The sequence below is a fragment of the Protomyctophum parallelum genome (assembly GCF_964188405.1).
Source record: "Protomyctophum parallelum genome assembly, chromosome: 2".
NCBI lineage: Eukaryota > Metazoa > Chordata > Actinopteri > Myctophiformes > Myctophidae > Protomyctophum > Protomyctophum parallelum.
In genome coordinates, this window is record NC_139699.1 from 12556471 (window position 1) to 12577652 (window position 21182).

At 40.4% G+C, this 21182-nt stretch overlaps 2 protein-coding genes across 2 annotated transcripts in view; both read right to left on the minus strand.

Moving 5' to 3' along the window:
* tpp2 (tripeptidyl peptidase 2) overlaps nucleotides 1–21182 on the minus strand; it is a 301990-nt gene that overhangs the window by 129555 nt on the left and 151253 nt on the right. The window lies entirely within an intron of this gene.
* Nucleotides 11317–15714, minus strand: LOC310854923 (ephrin-B2a-like; the record flags this gene model as incomplete). Its single annotated transcript, XM_083759685.1, has 5 exons — nucleotides 15590–15714; nucleotides 14759–15033; nucleotides 13319–13411; nucleotides 12110–12226; nucleotides 11317–11681 (listed from the first exon to the last, which is right to left on the minus strand). Exons 1-5 carry the CDS (start codon nucleotides 15694–15696, stop codon nucleotides 11317–11319), a joined length of 957 nt encoding a protein of 318 aa, XP_083615811.1. The 5' UTR covers nucleotides 15697–15714.

Sequence of the window (21182 nt, forward strand, 5' to 3'; positions counted from 1 at the left end):
AGCTGTGACTCTGAGGCGGTTCCATACCTGTGGGCTTTTGGAATAGTGAATAATACCCTCGTCTCCTTGGCCTGCAGCACCATAGCGCCATCTAGTGGATGAACCAGTGCGCGCTTCAGGTGTCACATTACGCTTATAATTTGTATTGACAGAAAATGCGATACACGGACAAATAAATGTGTCCTTTTGCCAAAAGGATAAAACACAAGACAAAAAACGGCGTATTTCCATTGTGGTCCCTGTGTCCAGACTCCATATGTTGTTTGTTTTGGGGGGGATATAGCAGACATACCTACAGAAAAATATAATCAATAAATAATAAAATGGCTACAATACATCAAGGCATTACCATAGAATGCTGTAATGCATGTTTAATATGGAAGGAGACGAAAGACAAATTGAATGTCTTTGGCCCATAGCTACTACACTGAAGCCGTAATCTAACTAAACAGAATTGTCCCAAGTAAATGCCCCATATATAAAGAAAATGTGATTTTAAGCCATGTGGTATCTAGGCCTACATACCCAGTTTAAGCTTTCATTTGAAATAGCAAAGGTCCGTTTTACTCCCCTTACAAATGTAAAACATTTTTACAGCCACAGAACAGCAAATTCATCTAAAAGTTTTGTAGGCCCACTCTTGCTTAGAGGTTTGTACACCAAATTCACACGTCTTGGATAAAGTAACCGAATTTAACCACATATTTAATATTTTATACCATTTAAATACTTAGGCCTACGACTTGTAAGGAGTCCGAGTTGGATGTGGAGCGGACCCTCTTGTAAACAAGTGTAATGCTTTATTGGGTCGTCCACTCACAGTTAAGTCTTTGTATCGAGTTGTGCTTGAATTGTACTGTAATTCTGCAAACTGTTAATACATATTTAAATAAATCAATGATCAGTCTGCCTATACATGTAATAATTTGCTACCAAACATTCAACTTGTACCACTGAACGATGCATTAGTTACAGCCAAACCCGAACAAAAATAAAAGCCTGGGTACTTTTCGCAGATAAGTAATCCTGGGACCGATACATACAGTATTTCAAACGAATGCCATGCGCATCCGTGTAGTCAATGTGCTACTAAGAAACGGATCGTGTATACAATCAAACTGCACTGGCCTGCATTTAATTTCGGTTTGTCCTTGTCCATTTTGTGGCTGCAACAACCCAATTCTCCTCGGGGAACACAACCTCAATAATCAAAGCAACTTCTGAGGTAGATCCGTCAGAAAAAATATCAATTTCTAGCAACTTTGCTGAAGTTATGCCTGAAATGAATGTCTTAAACGTCTTTCACTTCACATTTTGAAGATCTAGTAGTCCTTCCAATACAGCAACATTTCACTGGATGCAGTGACACCGGACCCAACGTTATTTCTCAGACCTTTAGTCACATCCAATGTCAACTTTTACACATATACACAAGTAAAAAACTAAAGTATTGTATATATTTGTATAATAAAATACATATATAAAACATCCATGTATGCACAAACTGGTTCATAAATGATCACTTCCAGAAGAAAATGTAGTTTGAAATTTTAATACAATTTTTAAACTCCAAGATTAAAGTAGTTTCACATTGAAATTCCAACATTTCACAACACATCAACAGCAACTGTCACAAAGCAAACCTCGTGTTTTAGCAGTTTTTTTCCCTTTCAAGTGCAGCTTTATCTCCCCTCTCCTGCACAGGCCGGGACAAGTGCAATACCTCCTGGTACACAGCATTGCTACTCATCCCTACCTGTGTAGGATGGGACCACTATGCATCAGATATCCACTCCACAAGTATGTATTTGTAAAATCCACTCTAAAAATATATAAATAAAACATCTTTCCAAATCAAAACTATATACACAGCTCCTCGAGTGTGAAAGTCATTACCTTAGTCAGTTTTGCATGGATTTGCACAGCATCAGTTAAAGCGGAATGCAAACCAGCAAAACTGACCAGCAACAATGAGCCACTCGCATTATTCACTCGTTTTCTTCTTTTTGGTTAGCCCAACCTAGACAAAAGGTGCACTTAGTTAGAAGTACTTCAAGTGCTTACATTGCAGTAGATGGGAGAAAAACACTACCTGCACTATAAGCACTTTAGCACTGCTGAAACTTGAGGCCATCAGGTAGAGCACATTCTAAGAATCATGGTTTTAAATGCAGGGAAATATGGAATAATTTTAAAACTACAGAATCAGGGTGCGCATGTGACACCCAGCCATCCCAAAAAAAAATCTCTTACTGGTGGAGAGCAAGCAGGCCACCATCAGTTTTGCATAGATTTGCACAACTCATCTATTCTTGTAGTGCAACTATGCAAAACTAGCAGAGAACTGCAAGAATTTATGCCAAATTAGTACCAATCTGATCAGGTCGCGAATATCACAGCCCCTTATGCCAGAAGGAGCACTTAGGGCAGTAGGTGCTAGTCTATTTCACTATCTGCACTAGATGCACCTTAGCACAAAGACAGTACTTCAAATGAGAAAGCTGAACATCCCAGAGAGCTGCAAATCATTGTCAGGGTATTGCTATAAGTGCCTTCACTGCAGTAGGTTATTACATAGTACTACCTGCACTGTAAGCACTTTGACAATACCAAGACTTATAGCATCCAACACTTGTAACAGTCCAACAACCATGAGAAAGATACTCTTAATAAAAAACAAATACAGCTTTATGAATTCCATGATGCCATTGTCTCGTCCAGATTTCTTCTGTCTTGAGTATCCTGCAACCCAATAAAAAAGAAACGCATTACACAAGTACATAAGTGACCTGTATTTCGTTTGAAATAGTCATATTTTAGTTGTACATGATTTATTTTCCAACTAGTTGCTCTCTTGTAAATAGTATATTTTACACATCAGACTTTCACTAAAGCACATGCAATCATCATATAAATGTGAAATTAAATCGGCTTAAAAATGAATAGAATGTTTAATTATTCAAATAGCACGAGGTCACTCAGAAGAAAAAAACATGAATGAGTTGCGCAGCTTGTGGCCCGCGTTCCCCGCAGCACTAGTGCGCAGGCGCAGAACGGCACACTGGGCCGAAATGTTGTTCACCCCTCCCCCATCGTCTTTTAACATGGCGCCTCGATGTGCGCCAACCTTTAGCATAAATCGCTATTAAACAACCACTCAAATGAAACTCGAATTGGGAGTTGCGTGTTAAATAAAATAAACATACGAGTAATGTTCCTTACAGACAAACTGTGTTGTGAATCCGCAGCGGTGTTATCATCCATGTAATGAACACTAGGGCTTCTTGGGAGCGTTTCAGCAGCAGCAGCCTGCGCTGGTCGGGCTGCTCGCTAACTGAGCTAAAGCTATTCGAGCTATTATTATTATTAACTTTGTGAGGGGAAAACGTCTTAATAGCCAGCGCTTTTCTCGTTATAAGCACTACCCAAACTAGTCAACCTGAACCAAGGCAATGGTGTGGTGGGATCCCGGCGCATGTTACCTCTTAGTGCGGCAACGAGCTTGCTAACTTGTTGGGCTAACAGGCTAGCAAACATAGCTTGATGGCTAGCACATTTACACGGTAGCGTGTTTGTTAGCCACCGAGCTGTGGAACGATTTCACGTTAACCAAAGCCACAACAAACTAACTACAGTACGACTGCAAGACAAAAGGTGCATTTGGTCACGGCGGCCAACACGGTGGAAGTTGTCTTGTTAAGTTTATTGTACTGGTTGATTCGTCCCTAAAGGGTGAGCTCGACACCCGGACCGACCATGTGTTTTACGTTCTACCAAGCAGTTAGCATCACTGAATAACAGCCACAAGTTATCGGGGGCTAGCTAAGCTAATGGGCTAATTTGTTATACTTCGTCGCACGAGCCTCTTTCGCTTGACAAAAATCTAAGAGTTATCATCAACACAATCACGGTGTCGACGCGAGACGCGTCCGCGCATCTTCCACCGCGTGAAAACACGACATTTTCGCACCGTTACATGTAAACGAAGGTTATTATAATAACTTAACTGCTTAACTAGCCTCAAACAGCTAAAGAAGCGCGCGGCCTACAGCTGCCCCATGTGCTGCTGCTTTGTTCTGGGGGGGGCACTTTAACTCACACACCAATGCACTCGAAAGTACAGCAGCGAATTTAAAACACAACAACAACTTACTTCTCCCGTATTTACCCACGATCGGATGCACGCGAACGTGACCATTAATTACAGGCCGGGGGTTTGTTTCAAGTGGAGTTCCCCAAAGCGGCAGAGCGAGAGAGAGAGAAGCGTTTCAAATCTCCCTCATTCCCTTCAATGGTGGACCAGAGGGGGCTGCCATGCGCCTCACGTTACACCGCTTTTTATTATCGTCAGCCTATCTCATCGTTTTATGTTAAGGACAAATTGTTTACGGGATGATAACAACCAACACGATGACGGAGAAGCGGAACACGGATCAAACCGCATGCAATTTCTACATTAACACAATAGAGAAATATCACAACAAATCGACTTCCTTTGCCGATAAACATGCGCTCAGTAGACACTCACCCAGTGAAATCCACCATCTTCGCTCACTTGCATGGGCTGCCATGGACTCTCCACCACCGACAAACACACAAATATACCCAACTGTTCTCTAAACTTTTTTCAACCGACGGATAAAAAGGAAAAATAAAATCCGAGGCGATCTCGTATTAAACGAAGACTATCGCTATATTTTTGCAAAATCACTGGAGGGATTACGAAAGTGGCGCGAACACGAGCAGTTGGTAACCATGTGGGTGAATGAAGGGCGGCTCCCACTGAACGTAAATATGTAGCTACAACCCCCAACTCCTCTCCGCGATTAGCATATAGAAACTACGGTACTTCCGATCCGACCCCTCTCTCCCTGCTGCCTGTCTGTCTCGACTGTCTGTCTGTCTGTCTGTCTGTCTGTCTGCCTGCCAGGCACAGCGCACGGCCCAGAGAGAGAGAGCCAATCCATGACCAGAAGATACATAGAAGAGGGGGAAAAGATCACTGCTGTGTGTGTGTGTGTGTGTGTGTGTGTGTGTGTGTGTGTGTGTGTGTGTGTGTGTGTGTGTGTGTGTGTGTAGATACCTGTATATTTTGTGTAAAATAATTATATATATATATATATATATATATATATATATATATATATATATGTGTGTGTGTGTGTGTGTGTGTGTGTGTGTGTGTGTGTGTGTGTGTGTGTGTGTGTGTGTGTGTGTGTGTGTGTGTGTGTGTGTGTGTGTGTGTGTGTGTGTGTGTGTGTGTGTGTGTGTGTGTGTGTGTGTGTGTGTGTGTGTGTGTGTGTGTGTTATAATGTGCTAATAAATAAGTTGATGCAGTAAGTTGTCCGTCTCTGTTCCCTGGAGTGTGCAGTCCCTTCCTTGGAAGGTTTTTCTCTTTTTGATATATATATATATATATATATATATATATATATATATATAATATATATATATACACACACAAACAAAACACACACACATTTGTATCCTACAGGTATTTGGCAGGCATAACACAAATAATGGTTAGTTAATAAGGTGTAGTTTTTAGTGTATTTACATGCACATAGATGTTTAGATTGAATTTAAACAATGCATATCCTTAAAGTATTGAACACCCGTGGTGGGAAAAGTACTACATTTTGTTACTTAAAAAACTTTACTTACGTTAAATTATTGAGTGAAAGTACAAAAGTATTGGCATCAAAATGTGCTTAAGTCTCTCGAGACAGACTGTCAAATTCAAGGAAAAGAGGGTGCTGTTTTTCGTTTATTTTTGACCATGGGTTCTCAGATTGAAATGTACGTAAAGTACCAAAAGTAAAAATACTCATTGTGCAGGATGTCTCATTTCAAGTTTTCAAATGTATAAAACATCTTTTGAAAATAGCAGATCTAATAGCTCACAAGGTGTCATGATGCGACACATTGTGAGCTTGTAGATCCGATTGGCTATGTTCAAATGGCTGACATGTATTTAGGGCTGAAGCGGTTATTGTATGTTCTATAATAATAATAAGTAAATGTACTTAGTTACTTTAAACCACTAATAAACACTTTGCATAGTGCAAAGATACAATCTAAAACCAAAGTTGACTTGATATAATAATCAGATAAACATTCAAAATGATTGCCACTAAAAAGGTGTTCAACCAATTTAATTCCAATCCATTTCCCTAACTTTGTCATTGTTCATTTTCATGCTGTTTTCAGTAGGCTTAATTCAGATGACATTTTTGAACTATGAATAACTGCACTGCAATGTGTTTGTGAGAAAGAACGTTGTTATTATGACATATAAATGTACGTAATTATATAATTCATCTATATTTCGTTGATATGTGTGAGAAACTGCAATAATTCAAAGCAATAAACTGACTGTGAGGTGGAAGCAATGTAGATGATATCTTCAAAATGCATGATGTGATATTAACCAGTGGAGCACTGGAACATTAATTATCTCTCAACCCAAACCTGTTCTAAAGACTAAAGCCTGTGGTTTCATTGCTTCATCAGAACATTAAGTTTATTTAAAATGATTGATTATTCATTGAAATGCATGTGCATAATTATACAGTATATGAAACTCCATTGCAAAATAAATGAGGCTCTCCACTGTCACTGATCACTGTTCACATGTCACACATGTGCATTGCTTGCCAGTTATTGAAATTTATACAGTATCTACAAAATAAACGGGATTTTTTTTGCGTCATTTAGATTACGGTAAATATTCCGACTGGAGAATATGCCTCAGATCATGTTTGGCAGGAGCATTCAGACTTGCTCTTTTGGGTTTATTGCATGTGTCACTACTTTGTTCAAGGTAAGTAAAAATTATCAGCTGTAGGGTTTTAAAGATCTTGACAGTCATTTGATAAAATGAAGCTCTTTTCATGCCATTTTCACATTATTACAATATCTTCATCCAGTGGGTCTGAAATTGGGCACATACTGATACTGTATAGATGGTGGAATAAGAAAATGAAACACCACATGTGATTTCCATATGGTAATAATGACAGCAGTGATATTTTTATGCTGCGAGATTAGCCCATAAAATGACCAATCTGCAATACTGCCCAGTATGCACATTGGACATTTAATACAAATCCAAACTCCTTGTTGAAACAGCAATGTACCAATCAATCAGTGTAAATGTATCCATTTATAAATATAGTCATGGTTAGATATTGTACATACAGTACATACACTACAGTGGTGCTTTCATCATCAATATAATGCTGGCTCAACTTAACTTCACAAAACCACGCATCCATCTGACCACATTGGTCAGTTTCCTCTGATTGTCTCTCTCACATAACTGCACCCACACATCCATCTGACCACATTGGTCAGGTGACAACACTGATTTCAACTTCCAAAAGCCCAAGTCCGGGCTCATTTGTACTTGTACAATCAGCGTATGAAGTTGAATTCATGTTCATTACAACTAAGATAGATGAACAAAGAGAATAAAATAAATAAAACTCATTCAATGATTTTAGAGATACACTCAACATCAGTTTTGACCTTATCTGTGTAAAGGGACATAATCTTTGACACAGTTTTCCATGGTTTTCAATAATGCATAATGATGTGTTGAAAGGTACTACAGGTGTGTGCACTCCAGTCTAAAATCCTCAGTATTACTTTAACGGTGTACAAATAAAATCACAATCTCAAAGTCACAAACAGATAAATTAACACTGAGTATTTTACTGTATGTTTAAAAAAAATTGCCCTATGTCCATAAGAAAAAACAATTTGCTGCTTGTTTGTTAAACCATAAATGTTAATTGTGATGAGTGATGAATAATATGGCTCAGATCTTCTGCTGGAATCTGTTGAATGCTACCAACTGTTCATAAGTGAGATACAGTATGTTTGCTGGCCAGCAGAGGGTACTATCAAACTAAGTATAGTAGGATATCAGCTTTACAACTGAAAAAGGAAACACTTAAAGCCACTGAAAAGCATTAACTTACTGTGGTTAGTAAGTAAGTAAACTAAGTAAGCAAGTAATATAATAATGTAATTTATTTATATAATATTGAGAATAATTGTATTTGTTTTCAGATAATTAAAAAAAACTGGTCTTTGAAATGTATTTTGCTAGGATGCCTTCTGACAAAGGTGGTGGCAGCATGAGGCCTACTTAAATGTAGTAGGTTGGTGATTTACACTGCTCTTTTGCCAGTCATTGATGCATTTGAACAATGATAAGAGAACACAACACAATCTAGTTTAAACACTTAAACTTTGTTGACCGGGGTCCCCAAGGGGTCTGTACTTGGACCCCTCCTTTCCCCCCTAAATCTCATTAGTACATAATTCCACAATGTGAGCTTGTAGATCTGATACAAATGTTCAACTATTTTCAGGACGCTATAGGGTTCATGTCATGCGTTTATTGACAGCAATATCCAGTTCTTAGGGTCTTTCTTCTTGGACAGCACTCACTGTTGAGTAGGAAAGCTCACTTTTCCATTGTAACTCCCAACCCCCCACACAAAGCTATAGTTCCTCTGGAAGTGTGGTGGGGGGTGGGTGCAGGACAAGGGAGGTTGTAGACCACACATCTTCCCATGGGGTCACACTCACAGCTTATAGCTGCATGTCCTTATGAGACCTCAGTCACCTCACCCCCTCACGGCCTCACTCTCAATTATGTTGAAAGCGTGATCAGTTTGGTTTAGGAAAATGAATCAATATTGCATATTTGTGGCACTTTGTTTCTCATAGAAAACATATTATGAAAGAATATGCTATGCGAGAATTAGGCTTTTACAAAGTCTTGTTTTCTGTGTGTGGACTGTAAAACACAACTGAAAAGGCAACACCTGAGAACGTGTGATACTTTAAAGTTTAAAGACTATTTTAGGGAGCTGGTTGAGACATGCAGTCAAGCCCATGGACGCAAAATAGTACAGAACATCCCCTTGGTGATGCTACTACTTCTGCCCCATTTCTCTATGTCCTACCATGGCGAGGCCCCTCCCACAACAGGGGCCTCAGGAGGCGACCCCGTTTTTCCTACCCAGTTTCACACCAGTGAGGGGTGGGAGGGGCTATAGCCCACACCGGGCCTGCAGCAGTCAGCACACACACACACACGCGCGCACACACGCACACACACACAGACCCACACACACACGCAGAAGTCAAGGCACTGAAGGCAGACGAAGGCTTATGAAACAACACAAATAAAAACTTGTCCAGTTTGCTAATTCACAACTACTAGTTTGGTGTTGAAACTTCAAATTCCTCGTAAGTTTATGCTATGTGGGGATTATCTGACAAGGTTAAACCTTACATATAGGCTAGCCTACTACATTGGTCAATATAAGTAAAATAATATAGCCAGTAGTAGCATATAAAATCATAATATGTGGCCAAAAAGTGCCATCAAATGCAGGACTCATCTAACTGTAACTAGGGCCGTCACCTTGCCCCCCTGCCGATCCCCTCCCACCCCTCACTGGTGCAAAACTGGGTAGGAAAGACGGGGTCGCGGCCAGGAGCCTGGGGGTTCTGTTTTGTTCTTCCTATAGAAGCCATTGTCTCTCTGTGACCTAAAGGTCAACTGAACTCACCTCGCCTTACCACGGTCCATTCAACTGTGAAGCTACACACAGCACAAAAACATCTCACAGGAGCCAGTATGGACTTCAAGCATGGGGGTGGAAAAACACACGCAATGACTTAGTTCTTTAATGTTTCAGAGTCACAGTCAATCAAATTTGTTATGCTCACAGCTATTTTATAGATTGCACAAAGTGATCAAGAATTTTGTAGAATTAAACACAATTGAGTGTAGTCTGGTAGTACAAATTGACAAGACTAGACCGGTGCCTGGCTGTAGAGCACTGAGTCGGTAACAGTACTCTGACACGGTTGTACCCGTGTCAGAGTACCCGTTGTACCCGTGTCAGAGTACCCGTTGTACCCGTGTCAGAGTACCCGTTGTACCCATCTGTCTGTGTCTCTTTTATGCCCATATATGGAGATTTCTGTAACTGTCTCTCTGTGTCCCTTTTGGAGTTCTGTGTCAGGCATGCCCAAATATGGAGTGTTGTGATGTCAGAACAGGCCAGCCCCATAGATGGAGTTGGACCCTGGGTAGTGGGCAGAGGCCCTGTCCAGAGCCCAGGCAGAGGCCTTTTTGGGGCGGTTCTGGACAACTGTGGGTACGACCGACTCGACACAGGGCACTGCACTCCCTGTGGGGGTGTGGAACGCGTGTGTCGAATTTGATAGACGGTGGGGCGAACGGTTCTCGAGTTACGTGGATTACAGACATGTGCGTACGTACAGACAGACAGACAGACAGACTTGGTGCATTTATAGATAGATGTGAGGAGGTAACTACAGGTAGGATATATCACCTGAATCTGTAATAATAAGCAGCCTATCAAAACATATGCTCCTCCTGTTTGTTATGACAGGATGACACAGGAAGAGGAGTTGATTTGAGAGTGTCTGTTCACTACAAACCAAAAGAAAACTAATTTTAATCAAAATAATTTGAGTTGATACTTGCAGGTTTAAAATGTACTTTCTCCTCAATATCATGTAAGAAGTTAGACCAAGTCAAGCATTTCTTGTAACTTGTTATTTGAACCAGCAGTGGCCCCCTGGTGGTCGAGACAGCTCATGAAGCTGACAAACATGACGTGGATGAAGAGGCATGAAACATATTCTCATAGTTTGGGTCCCGGGCAAACGTTAAATTTCTCTTTTGGGTCTCGAGCTAAAAAGTTTGGGAACCACTGTAATAGAGAACCCTTCTCTCTCATAGAGAAATAACTTTAAAGGATACATTTATAAAAAGAAAACATATTCTCTGTACAAAATTGGCAAAGTGAGCTGCCATATAGCAGCTTATTTCATAAATAAAATCTTCTGACTGACTTACAGTACTGACTTATCAGTCAGTAAGTCAGTGAAGTCACTCACTCTCACAAAGTAAATAAATAGAAACCTTAATTGTATCATGCAAATATCTGACATGAAACTTCACAATGTATTCTGTGTATTGAGAGCTCGTTCTCTATGTACTAGGTACTGGAAAATCTCCACCAGCCTAATGTAAAATTAATAATTTGTATGTAGGCTGGTGCGAGGATATATTTAACCCATTTTGGGCGGGAACCCCTTTTGGTGTTTTAAACATTATGTTATAATTTAGCTATTGAAAAATAGCAGATCGCTATGAACTTGTAGGTCTGCTATTTTTGAAAAATCGTAAAAATGTCGACGTCAGGCCTAAACGAGAAGATTGTGACTATAAAGACCATGCCACTGGAAACAGCGCCATTAAACCTTGTAGTAGATGTTTGTAGGACTCTGTGTTGGTATCTCCTGAACTATGTAGACAGGGGGCCCATAGTCACTGTTCACAGGTTCGTAATGACGACAGAACATGCTGCCAGACACCCGGGGTGGGGTGCGGTCCGAAAAGTTATTGTCACTGGTGGTGACACTGTCCCGCTTTGGCCCAGCCAACGTGTTGAGGGACATGGAGGCAGACTGCTGGACGTTAGGAACACAGCGCCGCTGGTGGCACTTCCACAACATAAACAACAGAACTATGATGACTAGGACCAACACTATACCGCCAGAAATGATCCCTATGAATAACCCTGGTCCAGTACCATCACTGGGGACAGAGGCGTCTTCCCCTGTGAGTGACAACATGCAGACAACAGATCATGTTATTTATTATAGGTAATTACATTCACATAATATTCAAATAATAAATCTTTCAAAAGTATACTGAGATTTGCTGAAATACAAGGTCAACGTATCGAATTTCAACACATTGTTAGCTTATTTTCATAACCATATTTTCGCTATTCCAAAAAGAAAAAATAGCAGATCTACAAGCTCACAATGTGGTGAGTTTACCCTGTGTTAGGTTCAACATCACATCACAACAGTGTAGCTTGCTGACAAGAACTGATCTTCAAGATAACATGTCATTATATTTCATAGATAGTAATTGAGTGTCAAACCCACTAGATGTAAAATTACAGTTGTCCTCAAATAGCAAGTGCACATGCAGGCACTAAAACCTATGCATTCTGATTGTTCTTTCTCCATTACATACCATTATTGCTTTTCCCATCATGTGTTCTTGTGGGGGATTCTTTGACCTTTAACTTTGGCTGTTTGGGTGGGAATCTGGTGGGAGACTCCTTGGGCTCTGAGGGTGGATCAGAAGAACCTGCAATAAAGACAGGATGGTTAATGCACAGCCAAGATTATAATAACAACTAAATGTTAGTCATAATGTTAATTCACACCATCCCACTATGTCATCCTATTCCACTTTGAGCGGACGTAGAATACGCACATCGACAGGCTGGGTGCTGGGCTAAAGAAACTTCAGTAGATATTGGATGGAGCCCGCACACCACAGGTACAAGAAAGACTTCTTCTGACAACTTGTCAGAATTCTCAATAAAGAACGTCTTTCTTGTACCTGTGGTGTGTCCATCCAATATCTATCCTATTCCACTTTCACACCATTGTTAATTTGTTAGTGGGCTTACTCACGACATCATGGATTTGTATTACAGAAGGGCATGCCTTCTATACACATTGGTATCTAGATCAAATTGTGAATACACAAGAATATTTAAATAATGCTATATCAAAGTGATGGTGTTAAACTGCCAACAATTTGAATTATTCATAAGAATAGCCTCTCTACATGAGGATGATTCCCTCCTCGGCTATGGCTGCTCAGCTACAGTCAATATTAAGAATGAAACTATAGCAGGACACCAGACCACCAAATTCTAATGTGATACTTTAGCTCAGATGAACAATTTCTATTCTGCTGCCGGCTTGCTTTCAGAAAGAGCCACTATGAGGCCGTAGCTTAGTGAGTAGAGAGGTTGTGCCATGAAGCGTCCCCTATAATGTGCCCCCAAACCTGAATGCTCATCAGGACCATGACATGAGCAGCCATCAGCTGGGTCGGTGAGGCTGAAACTGCATTTCCCCCACAGGACTAACAAAGGTTTCCCTTCCATTGGGATGAACACATTAGCCCAAATTAAAATAATAATCTCTTTCTGACTCTTATTTCACTTGTTTTAGTCTCTCTCTCTCTCTCTCTACAATACATCATTCTTTCTCGCACACACACACACATACATACACACACACACACACACACACACACACACACACACACACACACACACACACACACACACACACACACACACACACACACACACACACACACACACACACACACACACACACACACACACACACACACACACACACACACACGCACACTTACTCTGGCCCACTCTTAGTACCAGCTTCATGGATTTGGTTCTACAAACCCCACCATTAGTATTATCCAGACCTTGCGAAGTGCCTGTAGATGTGGCTGAGAGAGAGAGAGAGAATGAATTGAATTTGTAAAGCAGTACTCATTCAAGATCATTTCATTTTCCTTCTGAATATCTTTCAATGATCCAGAAAATAATTCTCTCACAGCATCATGCAATGCAACACTATAACACTATATAACAACACTATAGCCTAAACACACATCATAACTTCAGCAAGGGTTAAAATATGCAAAAATGCTCAAAGCCGCCTTTACTTGAAGCATTTGAATTACTAAATTGTAACACATCACGCACGCACGCACGCACGCACGCAGGCACGCACGCACGCACGCACGCACGCACGCACGCACGCGCACGCACGCACGCACACACACACACACACACACACACACACACACACACACACACACACACACACACACACACACACACACACACTTATTAGAACCATTTAGGTCACATAACAATGTCTCTCTGTCTACAAGTGACATTGTGCTTTAGGCTCACATGGAATCTGCCTGATGCTGTAAGAGCCTTGTGTGATTTGGGGCATGTAAGCTCTTGAATGCCCCATCAGAGTGAATCCCACTGCCGCGTACTAGCTCATGAATGCCCCATCAGAATGAGATGTGTGCTGTCAGAACATTCATTCAAACCTTTAGTTTATTTATCCTGGAGAGACATCGAGGTTGCCCTCATTTGCAGTGTTGTCGAGAACAGAACGAGGTACCGTATATGACTGGCAATAACTCAAAGAGTGTACAAATGCACAACTTGGTTCCATTTGGACCCTCTCTGAGTTAAATGAACACTGAGGATTTTTTACCATACACAGTAAGACTTGCTCTTTATCTTTCACGCAACACTTGGCATTAAGATTCTTGCTAAGCAACATTGACCCCACAGCAAGGGTCACAGTCTTGTCTGAACTAATAAAACTGGAGGGAACAAAAGACGATGGCTGGAAAAAGAAATAATAGCCTAGATTCAAATGCTCTTCCTTGTGTATAGGCTGCAAGCAAGACAATATTGCACATTCAGGTACACAAAATAAGTAGATGGATATTAGAAAATCTAAATGGTAAATGATGCATTTTATATAGCGCCTTTATCCAAGGCGCTTTACATAGATTGTGCATTACATTCACCCATTCACACACACATTCATACACCGATTGCGGTGGAAGCCATGCAAGGTACATCGGATTCGGGAGCAATTTGGGGTTCAGTGTCTTGCCCAAGGACACTTCGACATGTAGCCAGGAGGAGCCGGGATTCGAACCGCCGACCCATGGATCATTGGACGACCTGCTCTACCTCTTGAGCCACAGTCGCCCCATCTAAATCTATAACTTGTAGCTGTGAAACAGAGCATAACTCACAGGTAATAAAATAGTCCCTTCCCTTGAGGAACTCCAAACCCCAGAGGTTCGGGCTGAACTCCTGGAACTTAAAGGTGAACTTCACGTCTCTGTGAGGCTTATCGCAGCTGAGGAGAGGTGCGTCCTTCTTGTCAACGATGCACCTCTGCATCTGACCCCGAGTCACCAGGTACACGCGATGGAACTCCTCCTCCCCCGCCCCGACACGGGGGCAGACAATGTCCATCTTGTCTCCAATCTGAGGAAAGAGGACCAGACCCTGACCTGGAGTGAATCTGTGTGTGTGTGTGTGTGTGTGTGTTTGTGTGTGTGTTGTGTTGTGTTGTGTTGTGTTGTGTTGTGTGTGTGTGTGTGTGTGTGTGTGTGTGTGTGTGTGTTTGTGTGTGTGTGTGTGTGTGTGTGTGAGAGAGAGAGAGAGAGAGAGAGAGAGAGAGAGAGAGAGAGAGGGAGAGGGGGGTGTGGAGGAATACAAGAGAATGTTGATTAACATGTTTTTGGCCTGATACATTCAGGATATCACAGAATAAGGAACCACATTGTTAAATATTGATACATTGATAAATATCCACTATAACAAGCATAGACCTGTAATATAATAGCATCTATATGGCCTGTAAATATGCTATTAGGTCATGTATTTTTTCTCATTAATACAGTGCAAATATCAAATCAAACCAAACATAACGTATATTCTTAATTCTTGTCGAAACGGGTTTTGCAAAGACATTTGAGGGCCTCATATAGATGTCTTTAATTTGGAGTGCGTGATGACACATCAGAGATATTCACGTTAAAACGTTTTTGTAAATCAATAAATAGTGACAGTCCTACCTTGTATTTGAGCTGTTCCAGTAGATAGACTCCAGGATAGCAGCACGGCACGAGCAAAGGATGGACAGCAAAACAACAGAGTGGCAACACCATGTAACTCTCCCCATCACATGGACTGCATATGATTAAATATTATTGACATTTACTAGTTAAGCGAATTATTTTGCAGCTCCATCTTTTCGAACTTTCCAGAAGCGTGCGTATAGTTGAGTAAATGTCAAAGTTGCGAGCTTCGTTGTTGCCGATGGATGAACATTTCCTCCTTCTCGTACATTATTGGAGGATTGGCAGGAAAACCATGGATGTGATGATGAACGTAACTGAGGAGTCAAACCGGAGTAGGCTATAACCTCACATCACATCCAGACTGCAGACTCCAGACTCCTCTCCTCGGCAGAGACATGCAGAGGCTAAAGTTGCCAGCTGACTCACTGGTCCTCCCATTGGATCGCGTGCGTGCAGACCAGAGACGAAATGTTTTTATAATCGTCATGGGGCCCGCCCACGCTGCCCCCTCCCCCCCGCCACAACGGGGGAAAACAGTTGTTTTTTTCGTTTAACACTAAACCCAAGCAATTAGGTTCGAAACACTTATTTGTAACACTTTTTAAACGGAAGAGCATGCACTGCAGACACTCCTATACGCAATCTCCAACGATCAATATTATATATATATATATATATATATATATATATATATATATATATATATAATATATATACATATATATATATTAAAAAAAAAAAAACAATAAATATATATATATATATTGTTTTTTTTGTTTTTAATAAGAGACGAGGTAATAAGAGGTGGAATGGTTATTTATTTATTATTTCCAGACCCAAATAGGCCGGATTAAAAGAAGGCAGACAAGAATATAATTATGCCAGAAAATAGCCTATGCATATTAAACAGCATGTAATTTTCGTCTGACAGAATATGCTGTCAGAATTTCGTTTGATTATCAAAAAGCAGCTGCAATAAAGACTCCTTTAATAATTCAATTGAGTCTTGCGTGGCGTGACAGCAGACAGCTAATACGCATGTCCACCAGTACATCACATATAGCCTCGGTCCCAGCCTTAGCCTATGTTGATTGATTGATTGATTGATTGATTGATTGATTGTAGCCTATGCAGAAAGCATAAAAGCACAACTCAATTAATACCAAAACTGTTAACTGTGGATGACACCATAAAATAACGCATTAATTGTTAACAGGGTCCATTTCAAATTCATCAGAACATTTAGAAATATACACTTCTATCTAAAAAAAAGAAAAAGGAAATCATCAAGGATGTAAAAAGGGAAGAATATAGCCTACTACAGTGAGAGGGAAGGGGGGTGGAGGGGGGACAAGAGAAGAGAAGAGGAGGAGAGAAGAGGAGAGGAGAAGATCTGCCATTTTTGCCATCCAAATGCATTATATCAGGGGTGGGCAACTTTGACGATGGAGAGGGCCACTATATTTCCACACTAACTGCCTAGGACAGTTAGTATTGCTGTCGTAGCAAAAATAGCCGATCTACAAGCTCATGTTCAAATTGAAATCTTGACTTTTTTCTATTTTTGAATTGGAATACTGAAAATTTACATTTTCATGTCATTTCAAATGCCTTTAATTATACTGGTGTTGAGCAATGAGCTACTAATTTAGACTGAAGTAAAGAAAGCGGGTCATGTTTGCATGTTGTGGAATTGTAAACAGCTGAAACCAATATTATATCAGTATTCTGACATTAACCTGATCTGGCCGCATTAAGTGAAGGTGGGGGCCGCATGTGGCCCCCGGGCCGCCAGTTGCCCACCCCTGCATTATATGGTATTATTCTGGGCACAGGTCTCCACCAGGAGCATAGGAGAGTGTGTGATGTTTGGCAAAATGTTTAGGAGTAATTTAAACATGTTTGTTTGGGTTTGTAATTGTAATTGTGTGTGCGTGTGCGTGTGCGTGTGCGTGTGCGTGTGCGTGTGCGTGTGTGTGTGTGTGTGTGTGTGTGTGTGTGTGTGTATGTGTGTGGTGTGTGTGTGAGACGCAACTTGGCCTGTTGTAGCGCCACCATGAGGCTGATTAGAAAACTGTCAAGTGGCATTTCTTCCTCAGCCTATAGTGGGAATAGGCATGCACGGCTTGGGATATCCGTGGATATGCACGGCTGGGGAATCCAAGGGATTCGATTTCCCAAAAGTTGCGTAACTGACAGTGCCTGTTCCTCTCCGACGCTGATGTGCATCACTTCAATGTCCACAACTTCAGTTATGATATTTAGCGTGGTGACTTCTCCTTGCACCAGCCATCCAAATACACTTTCCAGTGCAACTAGTCCTTCATTCAGTCGCCGTGGATATGCACGGATATCCGTGGATATGCACGGATATCCGTGGATATGCTTCTGAGGAGGAGGATTCTAAAAACGACTTATAAATCCTAAAGCCTTGTTTATACTTCACTGTGCAACGGTCCTATGCTGGAAAATAGCAAACTCACAACACATCTCATTCAAGACACTGAAACGTATAAGACATTGACAGTCTTCAATTCACACACAGCATCATGAAGGATGAGCAACTCACTGTAAGCTGTGCACATTTTCAGGTTTGTTTGTATTAATTTTCGGGTAGTAATACAATTGTCATCCTATCAGGAGAGCGAACTGCAGACTACAGTCCTTTCCTATTGCCTATAGGCAATTGCCATAATAGCTAATAGGCCTACGGGAGCATACAGAAGTACAGTCCAGTCCAGTGGTCAGTGAGTCTCTCACTGGACCAGGGCTAAAAGAAGTAATGATTAAACAAGAACAAACAAAATTGGATTATTAAAGCTGATATACAGTGGTTCTGTCTCCTGATTGGATGAAACTGGTGTCCAACCTGGACATTTTATATTTTCTTTTAAAGACAGAGATCCCTGTTAGTGAACAAATGATTAGGCCTACTATCTGAATGTACCTTTTGAATTAACAAACAAACCAAAACTGCTTTTTGTTTAAACCAAAACAAAGGTGTTCTGGGTTTACTTTTAAGCCTATATCATCAGGCTCAGGACTAATTTGGCTCACTTTAATATAAAAGGTATACTTTTAAGTTGACAATAAGAACACTGCTCCACTGACACATGCCTCCTCTATTTGAGATCACATCAAACATGAGGTAGATGCTGGCAAATACTGCGGCATGGTCAAGCTGGACCATGCTTGTGACTGCAACTTGTTCCTGTTCGCAGATGACTCAGCACTGCTGGTCTCGGACAGGAACAAACTGCAGGTTGAAAAGGCCCTCAGCTCTGAACACGGTATCTGCACCTGGCTCGCTGATAACAATATATCTTTACACCTGGGAAAAACTGAATCCATTCTCTTTGGATCTAATAGTAATCTCAGCAAGGCAGATGGCTTCTTTGTTAGAGTGGGTGACAATATTATCACACGAAAAGATGAAATTACCTATACCTAGGTTCCATCCTGGAGGCAAATCTTTCTGGTGATAAAAAAAATAAAATAATAATTACTATCTATGCTTAAATTAATGTAGTATTCGTTTCATTACATGTTATGAAGTGTAGAATTAACTTATACACAAAGTTCGCATCACAGATATGAAGCATTGCAGCAACCAACTGGACTTTATTTCTGTTTATACAGTAGATGCATCACAGACACCTATAGATATCACCCCTTCATGTAATCATATGTTTTTACCCGTATACTTCTTGAAATTGGGAAACTGTGGATATCAACAAAGAAAGGGTCAGTACAAGTCTCAGTTACATTACCATTGTATATACATTCAAAATCTACAAAGTCCTTTGGGAATATGGAACTCATTTTACTGTGAACGTCTCTCCCTTCCACTGAAAATACAGAGTTCTACATTTTTATTTATTGATAATTATAATAGGCCTATATTACTGGTGCCCATTTAATGTTGAAAATATCAGTCCTAATTTCCAGGTTGGCTGCCATGCTTTCAATCATTTACATATGCTTTTTAATCTCTCCCTCCATTGTTCGACAGTTAGTTTTACATTTCTACAGTTAGTTTTACATTTCTACAAGGCAAATATAATTGTCTTTGTTCGACAGTTAGTTTTACATTTCTACAAGGCAAATATAATCGTCTTTTATTTGCTATTCACAGCAACTCTCCATTACAGGTGCTCACATTTTTTAACGAATACAAAATAATATTGGCATCAAAATAACCTCACATAACTCCTATATTGATATAAATTACTTGTGTGGTTTTCCATGGATGCAATTCAAAGTTGCCATTTGTTTATTTCAGTGTTAACAGAAACCTAATCAAGAAATAATTGAAATTGCAGTTGATTATTTCGTCCCGTTGCGCGTGTTGTTCTGTAGGCTGTAGCTGTGTTGTCTCCCAGAGTGAGGATAATGCTAACATGTCAGGTGTGTGTGTGTAATAACCCCTATCACGATTAGCATTAACCTCAATGTGGGAGTAGATGCCATGGTTTATTCAGCACTCACCCATTCACTTCAGTGCTGGGCATTTCCATTGCTGAGGAAACATACAGACATACAGGTCTTTCTATGTCAGTGCGGTGCTCAACCATTTTCATGTCAAGGAGCCCCAGAATCACCTGCATTTGGCCGCCGACCCCCATCTGAAAATGTTATTCCAGGAAAGATTTGAGTTAAAAACATTCGCTGTGAAAGAATATATATTCAAAGATTTGTGCCGATTTTTTCACGATTTTTCAAAAATAGCAGACCTACAAGTTTGTAGATCTGCTATTTTTCAATAGCTAAAGTAACATAATGCTTAAAACACCAAAAGGGGTTCCCGTCCATAATGTGGTGAAAAGGCCTGTAGGAGGTGACAAAGTATCACAGTTGCATTTGAGGGACGAACTGTTGTTCCAAAGGTCATGCAATGGCTTTCTAATATCCAATACACCAAATTAACATTTTTATAAACTCAAAACTTAAATTAAACCACATATTAGCCTATAGGACGTATTTTAGATGGAAAAAAGGATGAGAGACAACTTTCTTTGTGTCAAATGGGCTTTCTCAGAGGACCAATTATGATTTACCACAGCTTCATTTATAATAGTCCTCTTAAGGGCAGAATTCTGTTAATTTAGACAGCATTGTGTTTCCTTCAAATAAACCACACAACAAAATGATCAACACATGTGTTGTGTATCCATTTCCTGTTCCATTCTGAAGCTACAGACAGAATGTATTTGAGAAAACTATAGCGGTTAAGTAACAGCGGAAATTATGTGTTTCAGGGGATCACAATAATCCCAAAACACAAGGTGGTGGTAAATCTACTCATCATCATAGTTATCATAGTTACAGGCTGCTACTCAGAAAGGTTATCATAGTTACAGGCTGCTACTCAGAAAGGTTATCATAGTTACAGGCTGCTAGTACTCAGAAAGGTTATCATAGTTACAGGCTGCTATATGACCACTCAATCCAATCAACCATACCATTTACAGCTGTAAAAAGCAGAATAATCATGAAAAAACAGTGAAAGGTGTTATAGACTATGAGTTACAATCAAGAAACCAATACATTTAGTTGTCTGTATGCGTGTTAAAAATTTAAATAGTTA